Source organism: Ambystoma mexicanum, chromosome 3q (assembly GCF_040938575.1).
Source record: "Ambystoma mexicanum isolate Mex_15411 chromosome 3q, UKY_AmexF1_1, whole genome shotgun sequence".
Classification (NCBI taxonomy): domain Eukaryota; kingdom Metazoa; phylum Chordata; class Amphibia; order Caudata; family Ambystomatidae; genus Ambystoma; species Ambystoma mexicanum.
The window spans coordinates 611,075,051-611,102,074 of NC_090926.1; the positions used below are offsets into that span (position 1 = coordinate 611,075,051).

At 44.8% G+C, this 27,024-nt stretch overlaps 1 protein-coding gene across 5 annotated transcripts in view; it reads left to right on the top strand.

The window, feature by feature from the left end:
* Positions 1–27,024, top strand: part of LOC138582830 (manganese-dependent ADP-ribose/CDP-alcohol diphosphatase-like) — a 181,042-nt gene that overhangs the window by 38,668 nt on the left and 115,350 nt on the right. For all 5 annotated transcript variants that reach the window (XM_069654504.1, XM_069654500.1, XM_069654501.1 and 2 more), the window contains one exon: positions 7,075–7,715. In XM_069654504.1, the coding sequence (XP_069510605.1) occupies positions 7,075–7,715 (641 nt within the window). The remainder of the gene's footprint in view (positions 1–7,074; positions 7,716–27,024) is intronic.

Below are 27,024 nucleotides of genomic sequence, written 5' to 3' on the forward strand. Positions count from 1 at the left end.
ACTGGCATACTTGTTTCCCAATTGGAATATTTCATAAATATTTATGCCTCCAAAATGAATTCATAACCCCTCGTTATTAGAAAACTACAGGTTGCTAAGTTAGCAACTCTTTAAAGTTCTTTTACTTGTAGAATCAAGGTCTCATACGTAACGTAGCAGTGTAAACTAAAAAGATGTTGCATATATAAAGGCTATCGCTAAAGTGGCTGGTAACTAGATATGTACCTGAAATAATTAGCACATTATTTAAGCTTGTGCCACTCGATAGCATTGTTGAGACCTCAAAGATCACTTTGTGTCTTGAAAATTAACTCTTGTTCTTTTTGCAAGAGCTTCTTATTTCTAATGACAGGGTTATCACCTTTTACCACTAGAAGCACAGTCCATTTGAAATTCTCAAAACCAAGGTCTTTTTCAACAAAGTGCTTGACCATTGGCGCTTGTATTGTTTTGTTTTTCAAGCAACTTTTGTGCTCAGTAATGCGGGTTTTAATTTTGCGATTGGTCTTACCAATATAGTGTAAACCACAAGAGCACTTAATCATATACACTACGTGGTCCGTATTACAATTAGAGAAGGCTTTCTGAACCCATAGCCTGTTAAGGCCCACATTGACCTCTTTACTTTTAGTTGTTAACTTGCATACCACACATTGGCCACAAGCATGGTGTCTGGGGGGTAGACCCCATTGGCTGGTAATGCTAGTTGCGGGGGGAATGTTGCTTCGATATCTACTCTGACTTGCACAATTCTCTATAGAGGTGGATTTGATGTAGGCAGACAGTGGCATATTGGGATTTGCTTTGGTAGTTCTTAGCCATTTCCAATGCTTGGTTATGATATTGCGGATGGTCAAGCTGTGATTTGTGAATGTGTTGACACACACTATTCTGTCATGTAGCTGTTTTGGGTTTTTTTCCTCGAAGGGCCTCCCTGTTATCAAAAGCGTGTATAGCTGCTTTTAAAATTAATTTTCTGGGGTATCCTCTCTTTTTCAGCTTTTTTAAAGACTAAACTGAGTTTATCCACACACTGGTCAGAAGCTAGATGGTAATTAGGGACCACCGGTGAGGGCTCTACTAGTGCCCTAACCACAGACTCGATTGTTTTAGATCCCAGATAGGGGAGCAAGACCATAAGCTCCTCAGTAAGATCAGAGCAGAGATCGTCGGCAATGATGGCAAAGCCACTACATTTAGCAGAGCAGTAGCCAGTACAGGATAAACGTCAGTCATTTTCTGATTAGTCGAGGCACCCAGCGTTGCAACATCGTTTAAAAGAAAGTTTTTCTGAAGGAAGTTTCTAGAGCGGCGATGTAGGTCCATGTTAATAGCTTGAGCGGGTGGAACAGAGGACTCTGACTCCTGCTCCTCCACCAACAGGGTTCCACCCTTGTGAACGTTGTCATCCATGTTCACAGGGAAGGCTACTGCATCAGATATAGATAAAACAGTAGAGTGCAAGGGCTCCACCCTCCCTTGTTTAGTAACAGCAAGTCTCTTGGAGGCTCTGGCACCCACACCTCTCGTTGCAAGTTGCTTCAGCCTTTTGACAGAGAGGTGAGCCAAAAGTCCAGAAAGTTAAACAGCAAGGGCCCTCACCATCAGATGATAGCCAAAGCAATTGGATCAATTAAAATGCAATGGGGATTGCTAAAAAGCAGCAAGAAGTGGGGAGAGCAAGACAGGAGTCGTTAACAAAAGGAAGTCAGAGGTACGGAACTCACTGTTGTTCGGTCGGAAACCTGCACAGGGATACTATGTGAGAATCAAGTCCCGCCATTTTGAATGAGTCCAACCAGGTCTTGGTCAGATAAGGCTGTTCCACCACAGGTCTCAGACCACCTGACCGACCCACGGAACACGAAACACACTGCAATACACACAATATTTTTGCATATAGCACTAGCAAACCATAAGGTGTAAGAGCATTCCTCATGATAAGGAGGGAGAGTCGGATTACAATGAGTAATGTTTTCCGAAGGTTTTAAAATTTGAAATGATTTTGGTTCTCAAGGAATAAGGCATACTATTCCATAGCCTGAAGCCTTAAACAGCAAAACGTTTGCCTCCAGCATACTGTAGTTTGAATTTGGGACACACCAGAAAATGCTGGTTTGTGTGTTGTAATAGTCTGCATAGAGTTTAAAAGGTAAGCCTATACTGAAAGTATATAGGGGCAGTTTTGTAGTAGCAGTTGTCCACTCAAGTGGCAACAATGAAGTCCATTCCTGTCTGTATCAGAATCACAAGCCGATGTAGTTATTGGAGCGACATGCACATTATAAGGGGAGTAGGTAACTAAATGGGCTGCATTGTTTTGTACAATGTGTAATCTGTAGATTGGCTTCCTAGGCATATAAAAAGCATTAGAGTATTCTATTTTGGCCGCAAGGATGGCACTGGCTGTCGTCTTTAGATGTGTTTCTCAAGGCATAATTTGTTTGAACAGTCTCATATAGCAGGTTGTGCCACTAACCAACTATCATATTAACTTCAGGTGTTAATGACATATGCAAATCATATATAACTCCTAAAGCTTTGACCATGGGGCGAAACATGTAGGTCAATAGAATTGATAAAAATAGTAATTTGGCTTATAACATATCTGATGGTCCTTCAGCAATTAATTAACGTTAGTTCTGTTTTATTACTATTCAAACTCAGCAAGTTGCAGTCCAACCACAGTTTAATTGATGAAAAGTTATGTTGGAGGTGATCATTATCCCTAATAGAATCGCCAGACAGCAATGAAACCTACTTTCAAGTCACTCTGAAGTAATGGCATGACGTAAATATTAAAGATTAACAGAAGAAGAGTGGACACTGAGGAGCTCTGCAGTGAACAGAACAGGTGTGGTTAGAAGTCTGTGTAAAGTTACAGTTAGATCTATTGGTTAAACATGAACTAACTCCTGGTAGTGTTTTATCAGACTCCCCGACCACAGATCCCAATCTTTCCAGTATGATCTCGTGGACCAAGGCTTCAAAGGCATTGAGAGATCTAGCATGATGATAAAGAAGTCGGGGTGCGCTGTCACGACCCACATCCAGAAACCCCCCTGGCAAGCCCATGGGCCAGGAGGGGTCTTGGCCCAGGTCTCCAACAAACGTAGGCATCCTTTGCCTAGGCCCTCTTGGGGCCAGTCCTGGCACCTTTGGCCCCAGGCTCATACTTAATAAAGACTTGTGTTTAGGGAACTACTTTATTTCAAGTGCCAGCCAACATGGAGGCATCCACATAGCTTGGCTCCTTCGAACCGAGCTATGCAGTATAGTGTTTTGGGAGTGGTAGCCTAGGAACTACTTTACCTGGACTACTTTCTTGAAGCTATTTAAACCACACCCGACTTGGATAACACGCTTCGCGTTACTTTGCAATCCTGCAACGTGACGCTCATCGTGTTCAGCTGTACCCGCGAACCTCGGAAGAACAGCATCTGTAAAGAGACAAAAGGACATCGTTAACAGCAGCAGCTTACCTGTAATTTCATCGTTAGCTGCCCACAGCTCCTGCGAACAGCATCCTAGGATCAGCGCGTCTCCCGGACCGGCGGATCTGCAAAAAAGGAAGAAACAAGACATTAGACACTTTTACAACATAACGAATTGTGCCGAATAGCTTACCTCGCAAGTCGCCCCTCAACCAGCATCGCCTCGGGATTTCATACACCGGGTGAGCACCGCAATCTATGGGAAAGAAAAGACAGGTTAGCAAAGGCAAGGCATCATAGCGCTGCGCATAGGGCCTACTTACCGCCTCAAGGCGCTCTTAATACGCCATCATTTACCGGCGAGACCCAATTCAGCCAATGCATCACATTGGACTTCCGTGCACCTAAGGAAGAGAAAAAGACATTATTTAAACCAAGAAAGGCATGCAAGAATAACAACAATATACAACAGCAATAAGACCTACCTGAAAGACTCAAAATGGGCCGGCATCAGTGAAGTAACTAGATCGCATTCGCCCACAAAGGACAATGCGCCCCTGCCAAGAAGGCAGGACGGAGAGCACACCTGAATTAACAACAAGGTGGGGAGAGGTCCAGAGGGGCTGCAGGCATACAGGGTGGTGGGGGGGTTGCTTACCCCAGTTGCCCAGTCTTGAACATTGCCCACCTGTATTCCAGGCAGAACTTCCCCGCTGGTCACACCTGGGAACCGCAGAGAAGGATACCACAGTCTCTACGGCTGGGTGGCGTCCCTGTGGATACCAGGTGAGCGTAACATGCTCGTCCATGTTCTCTAATAATTGCTCCCTGAGATCTATTAAGGCAGTTTGAATACCTATCGCTGTTGTAAATCCAGATTGAAGGTCTTTCAAGAGTTCAGAGGATTCACGAAAAGACTGATGTTGTGACCATCTTTTCCAAAGTATTTAATACAATTATTATATTGGTTTATAGTGCTTGGGTTCGTCCAGATCCAACATAGGTTTCTTTAGTAGTGAAGTTGTCCAGGTGTTTTATTTTTCAAAAGAGAAGGAATGCTACCCGAGCAGAAAGAACTGTTTATAAATAGCATTGAAAATGGAAGTAGATCATGAATACAATCTTTTACAATAAATGAGGGGCAGGGATTAGGTGGGCAAGAAGTGGGATTAATATTGATTGCTACAAATTGAAATAAACTGTCAAAGGAGATTAAGGACCGGGTGGTTATTTATATCGTGAGAGGGGGGCTGTCACTCATGTTAGAGCGAATGGTCTTAATCTTCTCTTTGAAGTAAAGTTGTATTTCTTGTAACCATTCCAGCACGATGTGTTTAAAATGCTTGTCTTCAAACTGTCGGGCTAGCCCTGGGGCTGAAGGATTGCTGTGGAAGGGTGAGGCTTTTCAAAAAGGCAGTACGGTGACTACTTTCAATAGAAAATATAAGCAGATATGACCTTTTTGGTTGGGAGCCACACTATTTTTACTCAAGGAGGGCTTGACAAGAATGTTTCTACTCCAAGGGGGCTCAGCATAAAAAAGTTTTAATACCACTGGTTTAAAAGGAGTGGGTGAGGGTTTATTCTGTAGAAGTCGTAAAGTCTGAAGTATCTTATCATAGTTTTTCAACCGTTCTATCTCATTTGAGAAGAATGTATTTTTTGATGGAACCGTTTTGGACTTGTAATTAGTATGTACACCATGCAAATGGTGAGGGATGCTCTGGTACATTATGACCATCTGCATTATTGCAGCCTTGAGGTCCAGAAAGTTGGGCAATCCGCATTGGATGCACACGATGAGCACTCCGTCAAACTGCTTGACCTGTCCGTTCCCTTGTGGATGATGGAGAGACAAGGTGTGGTGCCTGACACTCCATTTCTTTATAAAGGTTGACATTTAACTGGAGAGCAGATGAACACTTCTCAGTCCCCAAAACCTCAGGTGGAACTTCTCTCCTGAATATTTCTTACTACGAAGTCATAACTTTCTGCATAGTACTTAGTACATAGTGCTCAACAAACATAATATATATTTTTATTTGTTTTTTTTTATAATGCGCGTAATACCCGAGTTCGGTTTCTAAGCGTGGATTCGGGATTCATACCTTTGTTACTCTGCAAGGTCTTGCTTCCAAGACCAGCACGTTCCTGTGCTATCCCCCGTCCAACTAAACCTGGGTCTGTTTCACAAAGTAGACTGACTTTTGGCACCCTGGCAATTTGGCAGTAGTGTTTGAAAAGGCCCCATCGAGAGTCAGATGTCTACCTAACCCAAGGATCTCCCAGGAGCCCAAGTGGAGCTGGGGATGCTCTGAAAACATTGCAAATGTTGAAGCAACTTGAACACACCCTCACCCATGTACCTGCTTGCTGGGCCACTCCAGGCAACCAGATGTTTTCCTTAACTGCTTTCTTTGAGGCCGCAATCCCTAAAGGAATTGCATTTGAATTATTGACAACTGCCTCCCAAACCCCTCTCTATGGTACCACCTGTTCTCCCTTCATCTCAGTGCCCACCTGTGTAAGCTCCTCTAGCATCCCATCAAATGGTTTATAAACCTCCAGGACACAGAGTGGGGGTCACCATCCATGACCTTTCCTAATGCAGCGTCTTCTCCCCTCTTCCAACAAGACATTTTCTCTTGCTCCTCTTCCCACTGGTATTGCATATATCCACTGAAGAGGTGATGATTTTCTCATCTCAAGCACAATTGACCAACCCATTCGAGGCATTCTGGATAACCAGTTGGTGACATTTCTCTGGTCATCAAGAAATGGTGTAGGCATACTCCTGGAGGCCATTGTAGATGGGCATAACCTGGGGTGCTCGTGTGAACCCGGCCTATTCTTAACACCTGTACTATGGATTGGTGATCAATCCTCAGAAGAAAAGGTTGCCCTTGCTGGGAAAAGCGGTACAGCCCCTCATCACCTCCCCCACCTCGTGCAAAGATCATGAATTCACTGTACCACAGAGTAGTTCACCCCTGGCGGCCCTTGAGGCATAGATATACAATGATACACTTGGTGAGAGTGTGCGGACAGCCAGAAGGTAGGCATGAATGGGGCAGGAGTGTATTTCACAGTGTAACTGAAATGTAGTTATCCAAATGTATAAAAGTCTATTTTCCAGCTTGTAGCCTGGAACATCCTGCCTTTCGAGGCACTAGGGAAAGTATCAGAGTAGTTGATAGTTAGAGATCAGTTTTTAACAGTCACACCAACAGAACCAATGCAAGATTATGAAGAGTCTGCCTTTCTGTGGTTTTGCAGACAATCCGAGCAGTTGCAGATATCGAGCCAAAACAGTGCCCCTTTGTATTTCTCTCACGCCAACTTCACAGCCTAATTTTGTCACCTTAGATGTGCAAATGTCACGTGCCAAAACAGAAAATGATCACAGCCCCAATAGTTTTCCAATTTAATTTGAATGGGGAATGTACATTGTAGTGTATATGTCCTTGCCAGTTGTTTTAGCTGTAGGTGGCAGCACAGGAAATTGAAGGGGTTTCTCAAACAATCATGACTGCTAACTGTTGTGTACCCAACTGTAAACTATGTTGCTTCTCTTCACAACTGCATTTATTGGTCTTTTCTATACGTTGTGCCCTGAATTATGTATTAAATGTCTTTTTAGCATGTTTCAGGGGACATATGATAATGTGCCAGGCCAAGAAAAACCAAGTATCGATGGCCGCGAGCTGTTCGCCTTTGGGATAATAGCAGATGTTCAGTATGCCGATAAAGATGATGGCTATAATTTTTTGAAGACAAGAAAAAGATATTACAGGCACAGTCTTCGCCTCCTTCAAAGTGCTATTAAAGAGTGGAATGACGAAGCCAGAGTGCCTAGTTTTGTGCTTCAGCTTGGAGATATCATAGATGGCTACAATGCCAATGTGCAAGCTTCAAATCCATCACTTCAAAGTGTCTTGAACGAAGTAGCAAAAAGCAAAGCCCCATTTCATCATGTGTGGGGAAACCATGAATTTTATAACTTCACAAGGGACTTTTTAACCAGCTCTGAGCTTAACACAAAGTGTTTGGAGGACAAAGCACACTTAGTTTTAAGAAAAACGCTGAAGGGCATTCCACGCGATCCGAGTTCTGAGGAATACTATGCATACCACTTTCGCCCTTTTCCATCCTTTCGTTTTATAATGATTGACTGTTACGATCTCAGTGTCATTGCGAGGCAACCTTCCAGCAAGAAATATCAGGACTCCATGAAGACCCTTAAGGAGAAAAACCCAAATGTGGACCTTAATGACCCCTTAGGTAAGTGCTTTGCGTAGAATAAAATATCTGCATTGAACAGATGGGTAGGGTGTTTTGGTGAAGGCAATATTTATTCACTGTGTTAGTTTGAAAATAACTGATACAGTGTGAAATATAATTGCATTAAGAGACGGTTACTATGGCAGTTTAAAATATTAATAATCCAATGGTCTTTTGATGAACATTGGATGGTGGATTGAAATGACCAGTTTTCTTTAATGTTTGTGATCACAGTAAGTGACTTCAATGAAAATGGCACCTGCTTATTTGTACCATGCCCTTCATTTAATGAACAGTCGCACTCCATTTTTTTCTTCTTTTATTTTTATTTATATATGGTTTACATATGAAACCTTTACAATTACATTTAATGCATATCTATAAACATTTATACAAGACATATATAAAATCAGTGCAAGAGTATAAAAATTCAACATTATTCAACATTATCAAAGATAACAATACATTCCAAATTCATGCAAAGCAGGGCATTACAGACACTCATGGTTTACAAATCAAATCAAGGGTGCATAAAGGTCTAGAGATTTGATAAAGCCAGCACCCGCAAGGCCCTCCACGATATTAGAAATTGAGAGACATCTTGACCAAATAAACAAATCGGTCCCCAGAAGTCCCAGGGTGTTGAATTTTCCCAAATGGAGAGCCCTAGAACCTTTCAATTCAACACAATCTACGAACAAATGGCAAGCAGTTTCAGTCACCCCTGTCATATGGCAAAAGCGACAGAGGATATAGGTGTCTTTAATCGCATTCCTTCTATAAAGAACTTCCTTAGTATGAAGAATATTCCATCAAAGTTTCAGGAGGAGGGAGCAATAGTAGCGATTAGGGAATTGTCATAATGAAGGACAGGGTTCCTCTCTTCTTGTATTAAAATTTTAAATCAGTTAGAGAAGGATAAGAGTGGCATTTTTCAATTGTACTATTCCAGTCATGGGAATAAAGAAGTTTTTTTCACCTTATCCAGATTTGTCATCAGAGTAACCCTGTCCGTACACAAATCCAACAAGGGCCTATCACATAGGTCTCTAAACTTTGAGAGCTATAGATTGCGAACGAGCATCCCTGTTTGAAAAGAATTTTTCCCAAATCAACATAGAGAAAATCCTCTTTAGGGCAAAACAAGGAACGGAAAAGGGCTAAAACCCGCCAGAGGAATTTAGCTCTCAGAGACACAAGACCCAATTCAAACCTTATAGCCACGGTTGGAGTTTCATGACCTTTCTCCAAAAAATACCCTCTAAGGAGTCCCAGAAAGTATAGATATCCAAAAAATTGAGTTCCATGCCATATATTAACTTCGGAACAACCTTTCCTTCAAAGAAATCTACCACTGGCTTAAAGGAAAACCTGCCGTACTTATTGTCCAACTTAATGGTCTGGGAAATAAAAGGGCAGGCCTTATGTCTAATAGACCGTCTAATTTCACCGACTGAAGGTTGAGCCAAAATCAAAAAACCCATATAAACCATTTTTTGTGCTCTAACAATCGGTTCCCCACCAGTTTTCCACACTCGTTTGTTCCCTTTTTTACATTTCGAAAACACCATTGTACGGGTTTTGCTGGGGTTAATTTTTAACCCATTCATTGTAGCATATGGTTCAAACATATATATTAGTCTTTGTAGACTTTGGTGTGAACAGAAAGGAGAAAATCGTCAGGATAGGCCAACCACGAGAACCTGAGATCCCCCAATTTTGCGCTCACCAACCCAGCATTCCTGAGAAATTCCCCAGCATCTGCCAAATACAGGATAAAAAGGCTGAGGGCCAGAGAGCAGCCTTCTCTCACCTATTCGTGTTCTTATTCTTCTGGAAAGAGTCCCTTACAAGTTAAGCCTTACATGAATCCCTGAGTTATCATACATCGCCATGATAAGTTTAAGTAGACCTATGGGGAGACCCCACTTAGAAAGTTTAGCCCAGATACAAGGCCTAATGACTAAGTCAAAAGCATTTGACAGGTCAATTGAGGCAGCATATAGAGTACCCCCAAATTTGCTCCATGCTGAATCTTGGAGTGCGGCTAGAATAAAGCCATTTAAATTGGATGAATGTGCGGCCCTGAACCCAGTTTGATATTTATCTAAAATATGGTTCGCTTTAATCCAGTCGTTAACATGTGAGAGTAGCAGAGAGTCAAATAGCTTGCAGTCCGCATCGATAAGGGAGATTGGTCTGTAATTCTTAACAAGAGACCGCTGACCTCTCTTAAAGATGGGAACTATGTGGGCACTTTGCCAACTGATAGGTATTATGCCAGTTTTCACTACATTTTGGAAGAGCATGGAGAGTAACTTAGCCCATATTTTCGGTAAAGCTTTCAATGTGTTGTTCGTCAAACCATTAGCTCCTGGTGCCCTTGAATTCTTAGCTTTGACAATTAGCCTAAATACTGTCTCGTAATCAATAATAGGCTCCCATAGGGTGTTATGTACAACCTCCCCAGTTGCAGGTTCTTGGAGTCCCTCTTCCCCTTGTCCAAAAAGCTCAGTGAAGAAATCTACCCATAGAACCTCATGGATAGAATTCAGTTGATCAGTAACTGAAGCAGTCTCTTCAGAAGAGAACCCAAAAAGCCCTGAGATCCCTCTTGACCAGGACATGGAGCATGAGCTCAGCATCGTTTTGCGGCAGTCTGCATTGTTTTGCTATACAGTAGTTTTTATATCTTTGCCGTATTGATACGCTCTTAGCATTTTTATCAGACTGTTCAATAGTGAGATTATTAGTTTCTCTGAGGAGTTTATGTACATGGGAGTTTTCTTTAGCAAGCTCCCCATCAAACATGTGGACATGGTCTCTTTTAGAATGTCCCTTTCTCAAATTATCATGGACACTACTATGGAGAACTTTCAAGAATCTATCAAAATGTGGTGTGTTAAAAACCACTTGTTTCCATAAAAGAGAGGTATGATTCAGGGAAGACAGAAGTTGGCCATTAAAGAGATTAATAGTCCAGGCGACCAGCGCACCCCCCTGTCTTGTCCCACAGTTCTCAAATTACATGGACCCCCAGTGGGGAAATTTTTGGTTGGGAGACAGCAAGAAACAGTCAGAGTCCCATGGTCACTCCAATTATTAAAGTGTACCTGGACTTCAGAGGAAAGAGGAAGGTGGGAATGATGATCTACAAAAAAAAAATCTATAGTAGAAGTTGAAAGACCTCTCTGCCAAGTAGGGAAAAGAGGGTGGATGGAGTCAAAGATACTGTTCAGACATATCAAACCCACAGATTCCAGGGAAAGATTCCAAAGTCTACCCCAAGCATATTTCTGGCTCTGATGAACAGAGTCCTCCAAATCCTGTCCCAAGGCCCCATAGTCATCATCAGAGGACATAGAACAATCAGAGTTCAAGTCCCCTGCAACGATCACTTTCCCCTTAATGTTCAGAGTTCTCCAAGCTAAAATAATTTCCGTTAAACTTTCCAGAAAGGACTTAAGGAGGGCTAAGCTTTGGTGCCAGTAAATATCAATCGGAAGAATATCAACCAAGCCCTCTCTAGAGGCGGTCTCCATGGCCAATATACCATTTGACATGTCTGGGATAATCATACTCCAGAAACCAAGAGAAGACCTTAACCAAATAAGTAGGCCCCATGACGCTCCCCCCCCCCCCAAAGCTAGTTTTGGCATTTTGGGAGTAGATTTCATAACCATCAATATAGGGGGACGAGAGCAGCCAGGTTTCCCGCAGATAGAAATAGTCATTAAGTTTTAGCATAGCAACTGTATTAGTGTTTGTCAGGAGATGTAGATTTTCCTTGTATTCCAGGACATAAATCCCAATTTGCTGGAAACTGCTTTCTTCATTTCAAAGCTCGCACTTATATTACATAGGTCAGTTCCACAAAGCAGAGGCAACCGGGCTCAGTTTCGAGCAGCTCCATAGGTCCTGGCCCGGAAATGCCTCCACTGGGATTGAGAGAACCTTTCCGGGTGATAGATCATTGTCAAATTTCCCCTGTACTCATCGGATCTTCCAAGGATTCCGGGAATTTGACTTGCTTTTACCAATTTAATTTCAAAGCCAAGCTCCCGCAGGCCCTCCATTTCTCCCGGTATCAGATCCAAAACCACTCTGGATTTCAGGACAATGTTACTAAGATCCGCACGATCCTTGAGAGGAAAATAGATCCTTTCTAGGTCATAACTGGAGACCAGAGACAGTGAAGGAATTTGATGTAGAATTTTCAAAATATTCCCTCGATTAAGACATATGGGCATATCACTACCCCAGAGACTTAGTAATTGTAGAATCTCTAGGGGCTCTTTATTTCCCAGTGTTTGGGGCAGGGAATCCGAAATATCCCTACTGAATTGGTTTAATGAATCATTTTGGGTTTCAGGACCCCTTGCACCCTGTAGTATTGTCCCTCTGTGTAGAGTAAGGAGTTGTGGGGAATCTATCCTGGTTACCAAAGGAACCTGAATTAATAGGCCTCATTTGAGTGGAATCCAAGGTCCTAGGGACATAAAGATCGCCCACTGTCTTGAAACCCAGACTGATCGGCCGGTTGGGGAAAACGGGTGTCAGCAGCATAGACCTTATCTATACCTGCAATAGAGTTAACGCCCACCAGAGGGGTGGACTCACTCTATCTGAATCCAAAAGAAGTTGTTTCGCCGAGGCAATATTGACAAGAGTCAGGGGATCAGTAGTTATGGAAATCTGAGAGTCCAAAGACTTAGAGATACATGGCAAATTCTCAGAGGGAAGAATATCTATTGGGTGTTCTTTATGAATATTAGATGGAAGCAGACCACTCTCTACAGGGTCAGTGACCTCTTTTTTTTGTCTTTAGATGTATTGGGAACAGGGGAGCCCTGGACAGAGATAGCAAGGCCCGGGACCGTGAGACCATTGCTATCATCAGGAGCAGGGATATTTATAGGAGGATCTGTCTGGATGCTTATAGCTGTTTTCAAGGGGAATTCATTTACCTCGTCTGCAGAGATACCACGTTAGAGGCCATGAAAATGGGTACCTCTGCCACCTCAGAGGTCAAAACCCCCTAAGTAGACATAGTCGTCTGTGGGGGAAGAGAGAGAGCGTTGGCAAGACCAGGTTTTTAAAGAATTTATTTGTTAACAAATTCATTTTTTAAATATTTTTCTTGATTTGTTATATAGATCTTTTCTCTAGTGGGACATGGCCTTTAGAGGAAAGGTCTTCTTTCGTTAAATCTATGGAAACAGGATCCTTCTCAAGATTTTTCAAGACTTTTGTACCTGAAAAATATGCGGCACAACTCCCTTATCCCGCATATAATCTTCAGATGTAACAGAGGCACGTGCAACTGTAGGAGCAAATGGATAGGCGGTTTGGGGAGTCAACTTATCTAAGGCTTCCCCAGAAGCAGTAACCGGTTTCGTTAGATCTATAACAGGGACCTTCTCCAGATTTTGCAGTGCTTTTGCCCCTGAAATGGAAGCAATGACATCTCCCTCATTCCGCATATATATTTTAGATGACTCGGAAACAAGTGCATCCAAAGAAGTGAATGGACCGGGAGTTGGGAGAGGCAACTTATCTAAATATCTCTCAGGGACACTAGCTGCTGCCCAACCCAAAGCCATCGCAATAAAACCCCCCTCAGAATTTGGCTTAGAGGGCAGGGAAGAAATGGAACGTTGCTTGGTTATTGTGGGATTATCTTCCATAATAATCTTCACCAGTTCTTCAAACCTATCCAGCCCCTCTAGCCTAGCATACATGTCTGAGAGTAAGAGAGAATGTGATCTGACCTCTGCCCAGATATTATTATAGAGACTAACAAAAGAACTCAGCACCATATTTAAAGTGGAAACTGTAGGATGGGTGAGCCTAATCCTTTCATCAGCTTCCTTGAGAGTGTGATGCAACATTGAGTCACTAGGATGTTCCTTTATCGGCTCTGGGAGTAGACCCCTCTCTATTAACCAATTTTGCTTTTCTGTATACTCATCGATAAAATTGGTGAGTTGGGATGGGGAGCCCATAAATGATGCATCACATGTCTGTTGGGTTAATTATTATTCTCAGTAAGTCTGGGTTCCAGCTTACTCTCGGCAATCGCTTTATCTGCACACTCAATGATGCTAATATCATCAATGTCATTGTGTGAGGCCTCCTCAGTATCCAATCGTTTCACTACTTCAGCCATGGGCAAATGATCTAGAGAAGCAACTGAAAGGGCCGAAGAGGGAGGTTTAATTAGGGTGCTAGTAGCCGTTCTTTTCCCAAAATAATTAGAAATATTTTTTCCCGGAATTGGTTCTGCCAGCGTACCCATCTTAGATTTTATTTTGGAAATGCTAAGCAATGGTTTTCTTAAAGGAGTTTTAAAAACCAGAGCTCTCAGGATGGAACTGTCAGAGTTCCTAGCAATGGAGGGGGATACATTCATATGCGTAGTTGGGCTCTGATTTACCACATCACCTAAGGTAGAAACCCCACCGAGTAACTTAGAAGGAGAGGTTGTGTGATTCGTATTACCCTCCAGATGTAAAAAGTGTACAACAGTGGAAATTCTTGTAGCAACAGGAGTTTTTATACAATTAGGTCCAAGGTCAGCCATAAATGGGGCAGACAGGGTAGTATTGGACTGAGGGCAAAAAGGGCCAATTTGAATAACATTCACAGTTTCATTATCCACTTCAATAGCAGGATCCCCCCTAGTGGAGCAACCCCTGTCACTTAAGGGCTAAAGTGGCTGCTAGTTGCTCTTCATGAGCATCAATCGAGATATCATGATTTCCATTGAAAATACAACTATTGTCACACATTGTGCGTGGGGTAATGCCCAAGGAATTAAAAACCTCAATCCTATCCTGGGAATGCATTTGGGTGTGCACAACACTTTTTAATGCAGCAATACCTACTGGGCAAAGATTTGGAATACTAGAAAATTCTCCCGGCCAGTTCTCATCTTTGCCTAGAAGGGCAGTAAAGGGGAGGTGGGCTAAACTATCTTCTTTGGAGTCTGGAATAAGGGACTCCTCAACAGACTTCAGAGGGTCAGAAGTAGCCTTCATGGCTGACTGACTCCTGAGAACCCTGCATGTCATTCAAAAAGTCACAGAAAATACTCAAGAACCAGAGGAGTAAACAGAGCCCAAAAACGGTTAGCAGTGCAACAGGGGCAATATCTCATAGAAGCAAAAAGATCACAGAATTCCTAAACAGATAACGTTAAAAAATCTTCATAAAAATGCACTGAATAAGAAAAATGGCAGAATCTGGGCAGAAGTATTCGTAGGCCCACTGCTATAATATACAAACGCCCACCAGAGAGTCCATACTGGACATAATTAATAATAGAATGCAGCTTCCCGAAAGGAGGCAATAGTTAAAGGATAGTTCCGGGACTTTTTTTTTATTGTCCCTACGGGTCGGCCATGTGCTTGTAAGCATAAATCGGTAGATCGTAGGAAACTTTCCTATGGACCTTACCCGACTTTTCGCCCATTATCGCACTCGAAATCAGCCTCCATTTTGTGATAATCCTATCATTTCGCCCCATCGACCTGGCTCACCTGCCTTTGCGGCACTAAATCAAATCCCCCGCCCCTGAAACAGACTTTATCAAAACATTCATATTCCCCGCCTCTATCCGTGACGTGACTGAGCTGCATAGGCAAACGCGCCCAGGCGTCTTCTACGCGACTCCACACAGACCCCGGAAATAAACACAGATCAGCTCACAATACAGCGCACCACAATTCGGAATATGAAACTGTACTTTGAAATCAAACCGCAAGATTGTAAATGTGGTAAAGTACATTTATTTGACATCAAATGTTTAGAGAATATTCAGCGATTTGCATTTTTATTTGCTCATGTTCCAAAAAGTTCGTATTGAGGAACGCGATGGTCCTTTGCTGTACACGGGGTCTTAGAGCATCTCACAATACAGCGCCACAATTCGTAATGTGAAACCGTGGTTTAAAAGCAAACGGCAAGATTGTACATTTGGCAAAGTACATTTATTGGACATCAAATGTTTAGAGAATATTCAGCGATTTGCATTTTTCTTTGCTCTCGATCCAAATTAGTTCGTCTTGAGGGAAGCGATGTTCGTGTGCAGTACACAGGGTGTTGGTTTACGATAAAAATAAGCTCTTCGGTCGCACTGATAATCGCATGGCTGTTCCAACAACGAGGCACTAGGCCACCACAACGGTAGGTATGTTGCATCTAACCGTTAGTACCGCGTAAGGGCATACTTGTACTTGGCGATCATCCCATAAAATGGTCAGGGTGGTAACGTTGTTCACGCGGAGAAGCAACTGGCGGCTGTAGAAGCCGTCCGCCGGTGTCTGGTACTCGTGACACAGACAGTAGTGAATGATGTACCTAAAAACATAAAAAATGAAATTAGTCTCACCATCAGATCCTTATTAAAATTATTCATTTCATAGCGAGGACAGCGCTACTGGGTGTACACAAGTGTTTAAAGGCGTGGCGAGGCATGGAGGGGGGGGGGAGTGGAGTACAAGGTAAGTAGCATAAAATAATAAATAAATAGGGCCAGCTGGTGGCAAGTGCAAGGTAAGTGCAGAACAAGTGCTGGGAAGGGGGGGGCTGTAGGATACTGAGACAGTCCCCCAGTGCAGGGGTTGACAGGGAGGCAGTGCAGGTGGAGAGTGGAAGGGCCCAGGACCGAGGTCGCAGACAGTGGACCAGTTGTAGCAGGGGAGAGGGAGAGAGAAAGCAGAAGCAAAGAGGAAGGTTTTGAGGTACTTCAGTAAAAGCAGATGTTTCTCCTCAAGATAGTGCGCGGTAGAAAACAATATGCCACATAGAACGAACAAGTACAACTGAACCCGTCTTTAAAGCCACTGTATAGTAATGAAATTGCGGTATAAACTCATCAAAAGTTACTTACATTATATTTGCATTTTCCATTGTGTCTCTGTGTAGGGCAGACCCGAAACACCACTCCTTCTTTGCCGACGTTACTTCTTCTAATGAACGTGGCTCATTGTTTCGTTTCTGAAATTTTATTCATTATCTTTTCTTAGTCTTTCGGGATGGTCCCGGCCTGTCAAGGTCAAATCACAATAGAACCTTATACTGGGTCGTGGGCCGTTCCGCCACCCGAGCAAAACATCAAAGCAGCTGACCTTCACTTTGAGCGAGCACACATTTCTAGTTTGGGCCTGCAACATGAGGAGACTCGAGAGAACAGACAATCAAATTACAATCATTTAAACCGTGATGTGTATTTCTCAATGAGCTCTGCTTTAGGTGGACATGGAACAGAGGCAATGTTGGGTGGCAATGCAGTTGTCCCCTGCATAGGTTCGTTCACCACTCCATGTATGTGCCTATCGAGGACATCTACGATAAGTCTCTCAATAAACTCATATTGCATATCCTCAAACACTGGTTTGATCACCCATTGTTTACTTCTTTTAGTGAAGGCCTTATTGTAGCGAAGCGTCCCTAAAGTTCCGGTCGTCCTACTTTGTTGACGGCCAACATTATGGTTATGTGCCAAGACCGCTAGAAGAGTCCGATTTATCATGCCTTCCATGCCAAAATGCAATCTTTTGGGCCTGTACTTTAGGCACATATTGTGGAACACCTCCAAATCTCCTGTGTGGCAGAATTCCGTGAGTCCCCTCAAATCTCTTGTTATAGTTTTATCAAATACAATCTTTTAAATGGCCTTGTGAGTGGGTGATGAAGGAATCAACCACTTCTTCTTCCGTGCCTCCTCTGTGGACAAATGGCCATGTTCACATTTGTGGAAATGCTCATTTGTCGACCATCGATGTACGTTGCTACAGTGCAACATTACTGACCGCCATTTTTCCAGTAGAATTTCCAACGACCCTTCACATGTTTTTGAGCTCCACCAAAGATGGTTGCTGATTGGCTTGGACCACTGTGAAATACCTTGCATATCTTTTTTTTTTCCTGCAGCCGACAATTTTTTATTGATTGTTTTTGCAAGATGCCATACGTCAAATTGGTGATTTATATTTTTGTACTCTTCTCTCATTGTCTTGGCAATTGAAACGTGTCTGTCCGTGGCTATCAGGTCGTTCACCATTCCCCGCGATTGTAGTTCTTGCAATGATGCTACAAAGCCAACTTTCTCCATGGCCACTGAGGATGTACTTTGTGACACCTGCACGACCACCAAACTCACAATTTTCTTACTTTCCATGTCCTGAAAGTGGTAGGTGCAGTACTTGGCTGAAAATCCTGGGCTGTCGCACTGTCCATCACCGGCTAGCCTGAAGCGTTTGCCCGCGAATGTACTTTCCATTGACATTTTTTCCATTCTCCAAGCTTCGCTGATGGCTGGAAATAGATAATCGGTTTGGTATTTGTAGAACTGACTTTTCGCAATGAAATGGATTCCCACAAACTGAAAGAAATACTGTAACTTTTTAAAACTTGAACCACTAAAAAGTGTGGCCGCTGCACAAAGTAGATTGCCTGCTGGCAGTTGCCCCAGCATGGGTTGTGCAGACCATGCGAACGGATGATATTGTGTACAGGTGGCATGTATATTAAGGTTAGTGCCTCGAATTGCACGAGTCACATTAATCAATGGCTCCCCACATACTTCCCCACCAACCCAATGCCCACATTTCATCATCATAATAATATCCATCAAACAGCTATCGAATACAATGAATTTGGCCTCTTTCCTTATACTGTCACTCTGCATCCCAGCTGGTTCGGCCTGTAACGTTGAGGACATGTCACTCGCATGAAAGGTACAATCTCTGATATCGTCTTCCGCTATGCTGAGTGATATTGATGGTGTTTCATTGTCGTCCACTTCATTCTCTTCCATTGCAACATCTGTTCCTTGTCCGGAGATGGGAGAAAAAAACAATGTCTTCAACTTTCGCGCGCTCTTATTTTTTGCGGGTGTGGATTCTGTGAATTGATCTCCGACTGCATCCAAACTACCAGGAGGACATTCACTATCAATGGCTGGTGGTGGTATAGCTCCGTTGTCAATCACTTCATATTCTTCCCATTGGCACGATGCATCTCCAGTCTCAAGTCCCTGCCAAAAGGTTTGACAAGCAACATCTCGTGTTCGCTTCACTGTCTGTGTAGATCTAGTTCTTACACCCACTCGCAACTAGAGGACAGATTAGAAAAGGGATGTTCAGTTTAAACACAACTTACAGTATTGAACTATTGACAGTGAAAGACAACATAATATAGTGAACAGGACACTAACCTTCTTTTGCTTTCTTTTCTTTGAAACTTTCTTGCCTCGAACTTCAACATCTGGACGCTGTTGCTCCGACTCGTGTGTGCATGTCTCCACTTCCTCTCGCGCTGCAACGACTATATTTTCATGATAAGCACATCCATCACTCACTGAGGCTCCATCGACTCCCTGAAACATAGAACTTTCATTAGTATGTATAATAATATTGAAAACACAAAATGTACTTGGGGACCAATACCCATACGTACATCTCAATAGCAAAACACGAATGAACGCATTGTGTAGAACATTCAAACGACAATAGTTCACGCATTGTTGATCTAGTTAGATTGAACTGTCAAGATCCATACCTCGGGCTCCGCATAGACTTCCATTGATGATATTATTGAAGATGACGCTTCAGCAACTCCCTGAAACACAGTAATTGCATTAGTATGGTTTTCTATTTTGTTTAAAAGAACATAAACTTTCTGCAGGCGTCAACGGCTCATCTAAATAGACCTGCACAAATGATCAGTTGTCTAAAATAAATAATGGATATCTAAATATGATTCGATTTGCTCCATCGTTGGAAGTGTCACCACCCAGAGATCTGCATCAACTACTAGGGGTGATGTTCTTGTTGAAGAAGCTCCGTCAGCTCCCTGAAACATAGTACTTGCGTTAATAAAGAAGGAAGTATAGCGGATGTAATCACGTCATTTGATCTCGCATGATTGATCTGTCAGTATCCATACCTCGAAATGCATAAGAACATCAAGGGACGCTGTAACTGCGGTGCACACTTCTGCAAGCTGTTGCGCCGACCCGTAACTGCATGCTCCCCCTTCTTCTTGGACTAATGCTCCATCGACTCCCTGAAACATAGGACTTTCATTAGTAATGAACACAATATTGAAAAAAGAAGACACATAGGAGGGCGACGACAGAAGGACATACCAATGGCTAAAAACGAAAGAAACATTGTGTGTAACAATCACGCTACAAGAATGCAAGATCTGATGATCTCCATCGATGGAACTGTCCGGAAACGTACCTCGAGCATCTGAGTGACATCTACGGTTGTCGTCAATGCGTTGGACTCCTCAGCATCTCCCTGAAAGACAGTACTTGCATTATTTTGGATAACAATAATTATAACTGAAAACAAAGACTAGAGGACGAGTACTGTGGTGTACCATTAGGTAAAATAATTACACGATCAATTAAAACTATTGATTTACATGCCTAAAACAAGTCAGTGTCAGAATAGCTAAGTAAGATTACCCGATAGGCGCTTGAAGTGGCTGATGACTGCAATAACGACACGGATGGAGAATCTTCCGCCTTCATATTGAGTGGATACATAAATGGGGAAATTATTGTTAGCTAATGCTACACACTACCGCAAGGCCGAGAGACAAATACGTAAACTTGACTCACCAGTGGAGGGATGTGGACGAATAGAGTGGGAATAGCGGTTGAGAGCAATTTTCGCCTCGCTCGCGGTGTTTTCTTCTTTATTAGCAATGATGTGGAGTACATGTCTGGGCTAAAGTGCCTGCTGCAGATGCGGTATCGATCACCCCTCTTGTCCGCAAAGACTTCTAGGACTCTACTTTCTAGCTCAGAGGCTGGATATCCGCAATATCGGACCCATTCTCTTATCTGATCTATTGTCTTAGGGAAAACATGCATTATAGTACCTTCAGATTTGTTATGGGTCTTCGAAGGGCAACCGCCAATGGAACAGGCAGGCATTATGGAAAGTTCTGAAAAGTAAAGATCAACAATTCTCTATGAATACCAATGTGTTAAAACATTAAATGACACATAAAAGGTTCAATGCAAGGTCCGTTTTGGTTCTTGGAACTATACACGTTATTCACATGCGGATAAGTATTTCAATAACTTTCAAAAAATAGAAAAAGTAATTTGACTAAACTCAGAACATGTGACTAGTTCCTTGCATGTACTGTCGTGAACGAAAAGAAAACATGGATGCAATTTGATGACTACTAGCAAATAGATATAAATTAAAAAATTGGACGCAAAATGATTATGGTACATGGACTTACCTTGACGAACAAACAGTTAGATGCAGGGATCAGAGTAGTTTCTTGTCGTAGAACAGGGAGCAGTTCACAGGTTGCAAACTGACGAGTTTGCTCAAAGTGGTCACGGAAGTTCACAGAGACGAAGAGCAGATAACCAGCACCTTCACGGGTTGACTAGCAAAGCGCAAAGAAGTTCTCATTAGAAATATGAAGTGGGTTATAAAGAATTCGAAACAGGGGTGTGTTTGTGAATGAATGACGTGTATATGTCGTGGCATTATGCGGATTGCAGGGGGGCGTCCAGCGTGAGGGGGGATGCTTGGCAGGAGACACGGGGTCTGGAGGTAGACATGGGAACAACAACCCATGCTCTATAGACCACTTTGAAGTGTACATGGTCTTTGGCACCTCTTGGCCTTTATCGCTCCCTGACAGCTCCACTTGCCAGCAGCGCAAGTACCCTGGTGCGAACTGCCTTTGATAGGGCGGGGGGGGTGGATCGGGGCGGTGGTCGTGCAGACAAGACACAGGAAGACTCGTGAATGGAGACACACTTATGTGGATTGCAGGGGGGCGTCCAGCGTGAGGGGGGATGCTTGGCAGGAGACACGGGGTCTGGAGGTAGACATGGGAACAACAACCCATGCTCTATAGACCACTTTGAAGTGTACATGGTCTTTGGCACCTCTTGGCCTTTATCGCTCCCTGACAGCTCCACTTGCCAGCAGCGCAAGTACCCTGGTGCGAACTGCCTTTGATAGGGCGGGGGGTGGATCGGGGCGGTGGTCGTGCAGACAAGACCCGTTTGCCGCAGGGCCTCACCAAGGAGAGGCCATCTAACTGAATGTAAGAGGATGGCTGCAGGATCTACTACATGGAAGGCAGGGGGGTGAGTTTATAAATACCTCACCCTCACAGGAGAATATACACTAGATTCATTTAAAAAATCAAAACAACCATTGTTAAAATATATGTTGGGCTTTATTTTAGATTTTAATTAAACATAAATAATAAACATTACACATTGTAAAGTTGAGGTTGCAGCACATCGAGGGAAAATCCGCGGTATTGTCCACTGTCACTGGGGAAATGTTGTCTAATGGCAAGTACCGCACAGGCAGGTATTACTCTCCGAACGCGGTGTCCGAGCCTCCCGTGAAGCCACCAAGTGAAGCAACGATAGGCCACCAGCCTGTACCACCTGTGAAAAAAAAAGATGCAAACTGTATTAAACTGACCAAACTTTCTTATCAATGTCGATTCAGGTAACGCATGTCATTTTTCTTAGAAAAAAATTATATCTAGAAAATGCACTATATGGAACCAATTTACATGCGTTCGAATGATATGTAAATGTAATTTTATATGTGGGAGACGACCATGAAATAGTGGTGGCATCACTGACATCACAAACAGAGTATACTTACTCGTTACTCGGATTACGCGGACGAACAGTGCCACGAAGTTCGTGCATAAGCACCATCATCATCCTCAACACTGTCCGTGAGAGGCAGGCTTCCCTGAACTCTGGCAGCTCGGTGATGCATTGCGGACTTTGCTCGCCTTCCTGCAGACTTTGCTCGCTTTCCGAAATGTAGGCCAAGCACCCGGAATTTTCACGGCAGCAGCAGTTCTCCTCCTCAGTTGGCATTAGCTCGCACCGATTGCACGTGCACCAGGTGGAGACGCCGTCCATGCGACATGGTCCAGGCTCTTCATCCGTTGACTGGTCCTCCCAACTGCCGTCCGAATCCCCATCGTTTTCGCGTGCTTGCCTTTCCAGTAGTTCCTCCTCGGTGTACTCGGGCTCGTACATATACGGCATTATTGTGGCCATTGTGCGGTAAAGATAGTAAAATAATTTACAGAGATGGTACAGGTGTTCACACGGGCTACAAGCGGCGAAGGTAGCTGACCAGAGCACTGAAACGAGTCACAGAATACTCAAAGTAACACAGAGAGAGGAATGGAATCGAAAATCTGCTGCTGTATGTTGTGAAACGGTCTGTTTATACTTATTGGGGAAAGAGGCGTCCTGCCATTTCCATGGCAACACGTCAATAGCTGAGGCGCAGCGATTGTTGACACGAGACGTGCTTGAAATGGGCAGTACGCGTCTGCTGATGTCAGGCTCAGGGGCGGGGGATTTGATTTAGTGCCGCAAAGGCAGGTGAGCCAGGTCGATGGGGCGAAATGATAGGATTATCACAAAATGGAGGCTGATTTCGAGTGCGATAATGGGCGAAAAGTCGGGTAAGGTCCATAGGAAAGTTTCCTACGATCTACCGATTTATGCTTACAAGCACATGGCCGACCCGTAGGGACAATAAAAAAAAAGTCCCGGAACTATCCTTTAATAGTCAAGCAGAGTTAGGCACCAAATTCCTTTGATGGCAACTGAGACTTCCAAAGAGAGTTTTATATATTCCCAGGTTACAGGGTAAGGCACGCCCTGCCAGAGTCCGACTCTCCTCCCTCACCCTGTGTACCTGAAGAGAGTAAATGGTAGTGGGGAAGCCCCATAGAAAGCACTCCAGTAATAGTTTATTATCTCTGGGCACTCACACTTTAGCTTCCGGGAGCATATAGTATTGCTTGCAAGTGTTATATCCGCCCTACGTCCCGCAGCGCGGTGACGTAGGGCAGCTTAATAAAAGCCCCGCCCCCTCGAGTGGGAGGCAGTTCCGGGCAAAGCGTAACCAGCGTGTGTGTGTGTTCTTCAGCGCTCCTGCCTAGGCCGCGCTCCAGCCCACGCAGCCTCCTGGACCGGAGCCAGCCCCTTCGTGCTGGGCCTCCGGAGAACACAACAATGGCGACGAGGTGAGCGAGCATCCACGTGCTCCACCACGACCTTGCACGCGGAGGCCACACGGACGCTCCGTGTGAATTATTGGACACCCGGTGGGGGCCCCCACGATCACGTGACCCCCACGATCACGTGACCCCCACCCCCCAAAAAAAAAAAAAAATTTTTTTCTTTTTCATTCCCCTCCCACACCTCATCCTCAGGGGGTGAACATTTTTTTTTCTGCTCTTCTCGTGTCATCCCGGTCATCACCTGCACAACGTCTCCTGCATGGCACACAGGCCACGAAGCGCCAATCCATCGGAGTACAAGTGCCGGTAGGACACTGCCCCAACACAGGGCGCGCACGAACCCAGAAGGCGGAGAATCGGTGATCAAGCGCACGCAACACCATGGCGACTGGGTCATCGACCCCTGGACCCTTCACACCGTCCAGGATGGCGGCAAACCTGTCTATGGCGTCACCACCGCCTCGCACGCAGGGGAGTTCGTCGACGTTGATCCAACCATTCGACCCATTCACAGACCCATCGTCCAGTGGGCCCAGATGGCAGCTATGGCTACAGAAGTTTGAGATGGCCATGGAATGTAAGGACGTCACGTCATCCAGAAAAATGAAAGCTCATCTACTCCTCAGTGTGGGCGACGAGGTGCTGCGCATTTTTAACTCCTTGGATGTGGATGACGGCCAAGATGCATACCGGAGTGCGAAGGACGCTCTAACAGCACATTTTCTCCCGCAACTAAATCCAGACTATGAAACCTTTATCTTTTGCACAACCATCCAGGCCACCGATGAGACTCTCGACGCCTACCACACGAGGCTGAGGAAGCTGGCCATGTCGTGTGAGTTTACGAACACTGAAAGGGAGATCAGGAGGCAAATCATAAATGGAATTCACTCGGAGAAGCTGAGGCGTCTCGTGCTCAATGAAAAGGGCATCCCTCTACAACGCATCCTGGAACTGGGTCGACAGAGGGAGCTTGCCCACTCCAGGGCCGCCAACATGGAAGTGACCCTACAAAAACTCCAGCTGTCATTTTCCACAGCGATGGTTGCTCAAATCTCGGACAGACAGTCAACGAGGAGCGAAAGTGGCAGCGGCTACACCCAGAACAGGTGGCAGCCTCGAGCACCAGGACCAACCGAATGTGGATGGTGTGGCGGTCAAAGGCACGGAAGGCGAAACTGCCCGGCGCAAGGCACCACGTGCGGAGCATGCGGCAGGAAGGATCACTACGCAAAAGTGTGCAGATCAGTGAACACGCCACTACAGCCTCCACAAGGATCCCAGGAAAAAGGGTCATCGGAAAAAAAGAAACAAGCCAGCGCGAGGAGGGTAGCGGTAGTCAACTCCTCGACAGAAGAAGAAGGGGATGACCTCTCAGCCCTACGACAAACAGCAGGCACGGAGAACGAAGGAAAGGGCCGAAAGGTGTACTTAGTATCGACACTAAACCAAGGGCCAGCACCGTTGAAAAGAACCGCCAGGCGACGAAAATGCATGGTCAACATACAAGGCCAGGACATACAAATGACCATTGACACGGGGGCCTCGGTAAACGTCATGCCAACCACCGTTTTCCAAACCCTCGCACCACGACCCGAGCTAAAATCCACAGACACTCGGCTATTTGCCTACGGCAGTCGGAAACCTCTACCAGTCATCGGGAGGTTCCGCACCACTCTTGAGCATGGCGAACAGAAGTTATGGTCGAAGATCTATGTTGTCAAGGCGGGAATTGAAAGCCTGCTGAGCGGAGATGCGGCTGAAGAACTGGGCGTGGTCAAATTCATATGCCACGTTGACGACACTTCCGAGGTCGAGAACTTCCTCAGGCAACACCCCAAGCTACAGAGGGGGATAGGCTGTCTCAAAGGAAAGACCATCAAACTACATATTGATCAATCAGTGCAACCACGCGCGGTAAGACACTGAAGGACACCCTTCCACATGAGGGAACAAGTTGAGAAGGAGTTAAGGTCACTCGAAGCCGCTTGTATTATTGAAGAAGTCACGGGACCAACACCGTGGGTTTCCCCGAAGGTGGTCACCCGGAAGCCCAAACAGCCAGGAAAAGTTCGGATCTGCATTGACATGCGCCTGCCCAATGCAGCCATCAAAAGAGAGCGACACATAACGCCTACAATTGATGAAATCATCACTGACCTCACTGGATCGTGTGTGTTCTCGAAGGTAGACCTAAAGGCGGGGTACCACCAGCTGAAGCTACACAGAGAGTCGCGCTATATCACCACGTTCTCAACCCACCTAGGTCTGAGGAGGTACAAGCGCCTGAGTTTCGGCATATCGTCGGCCGCGGAGGTTTTTCAACAGACCATCCAGGAGGTCATCAGAGGCATACCAGGGGTATTGAACGTGAGCGATGACATCCTAATACATGCACCGGACACCAAGGAACACATCATGAGACTCAAGACACTACTGGGCAGGCTGGAAAGCGCCGGACTCACAATCCATCAAGAGAAGTGCGAATTCCTAAAACCGGAAATAACTTTTTTTGGATACAGGTTCGACCGCACCGGCATATCACCTGATCCCCAGAAAGTGGCGGACATACAAGCTGCCAGCCCCCCCACGACTCCCACCGAGGTGCGCAGTTTCCTGGGAATGGCCACCTACTGTGGCAGATTCATTCGGAACTTAGCAACCCTATCCGAACCGCTGCGGGAACTAACAAAGGCCAGCACCAAGTGGGACTGGGGGCCCGAATGCCAGGAAGCATTTGAGAGCATAAAAGACTCCCTGTCGACTGATACCAAGATGGCCTACTACGACACGGACCTCCCGACCGAACTATTTGTGGATGCCAGCCCAGTCGGACTTGGAGCAATCCTGATGCAGGTCACGAAAGAGGGCACCAAAAGGTCGATTGCATATGCATCCAGGGCGCTCACAGCAACGGAACAAAGGTACTCCCATATAGAAAAGGAGGCAATCGCCGTTCTATGGGGGTGTCGACACTTCCACATGTACCTATATGGGCGTAAGTTCACGGCGATCACCGACCACAAGCCCCTACTACCAATCTTCATTGGGTCATCGGCACACCCACCAGCCAGAATCACCAAGTGGTTACTACACCTCCAGCAATATGATTTCGAACTTGTCTACCAACCGGGCAGTGGCAACCCCGCGGACTTCCTGTCGAGACACCCACGACCAGCCACCCAGCAGGAAGTGCTAGTCGCCGAAGAAACGGAGGAGTACATTTGTCATGTAGTCCACA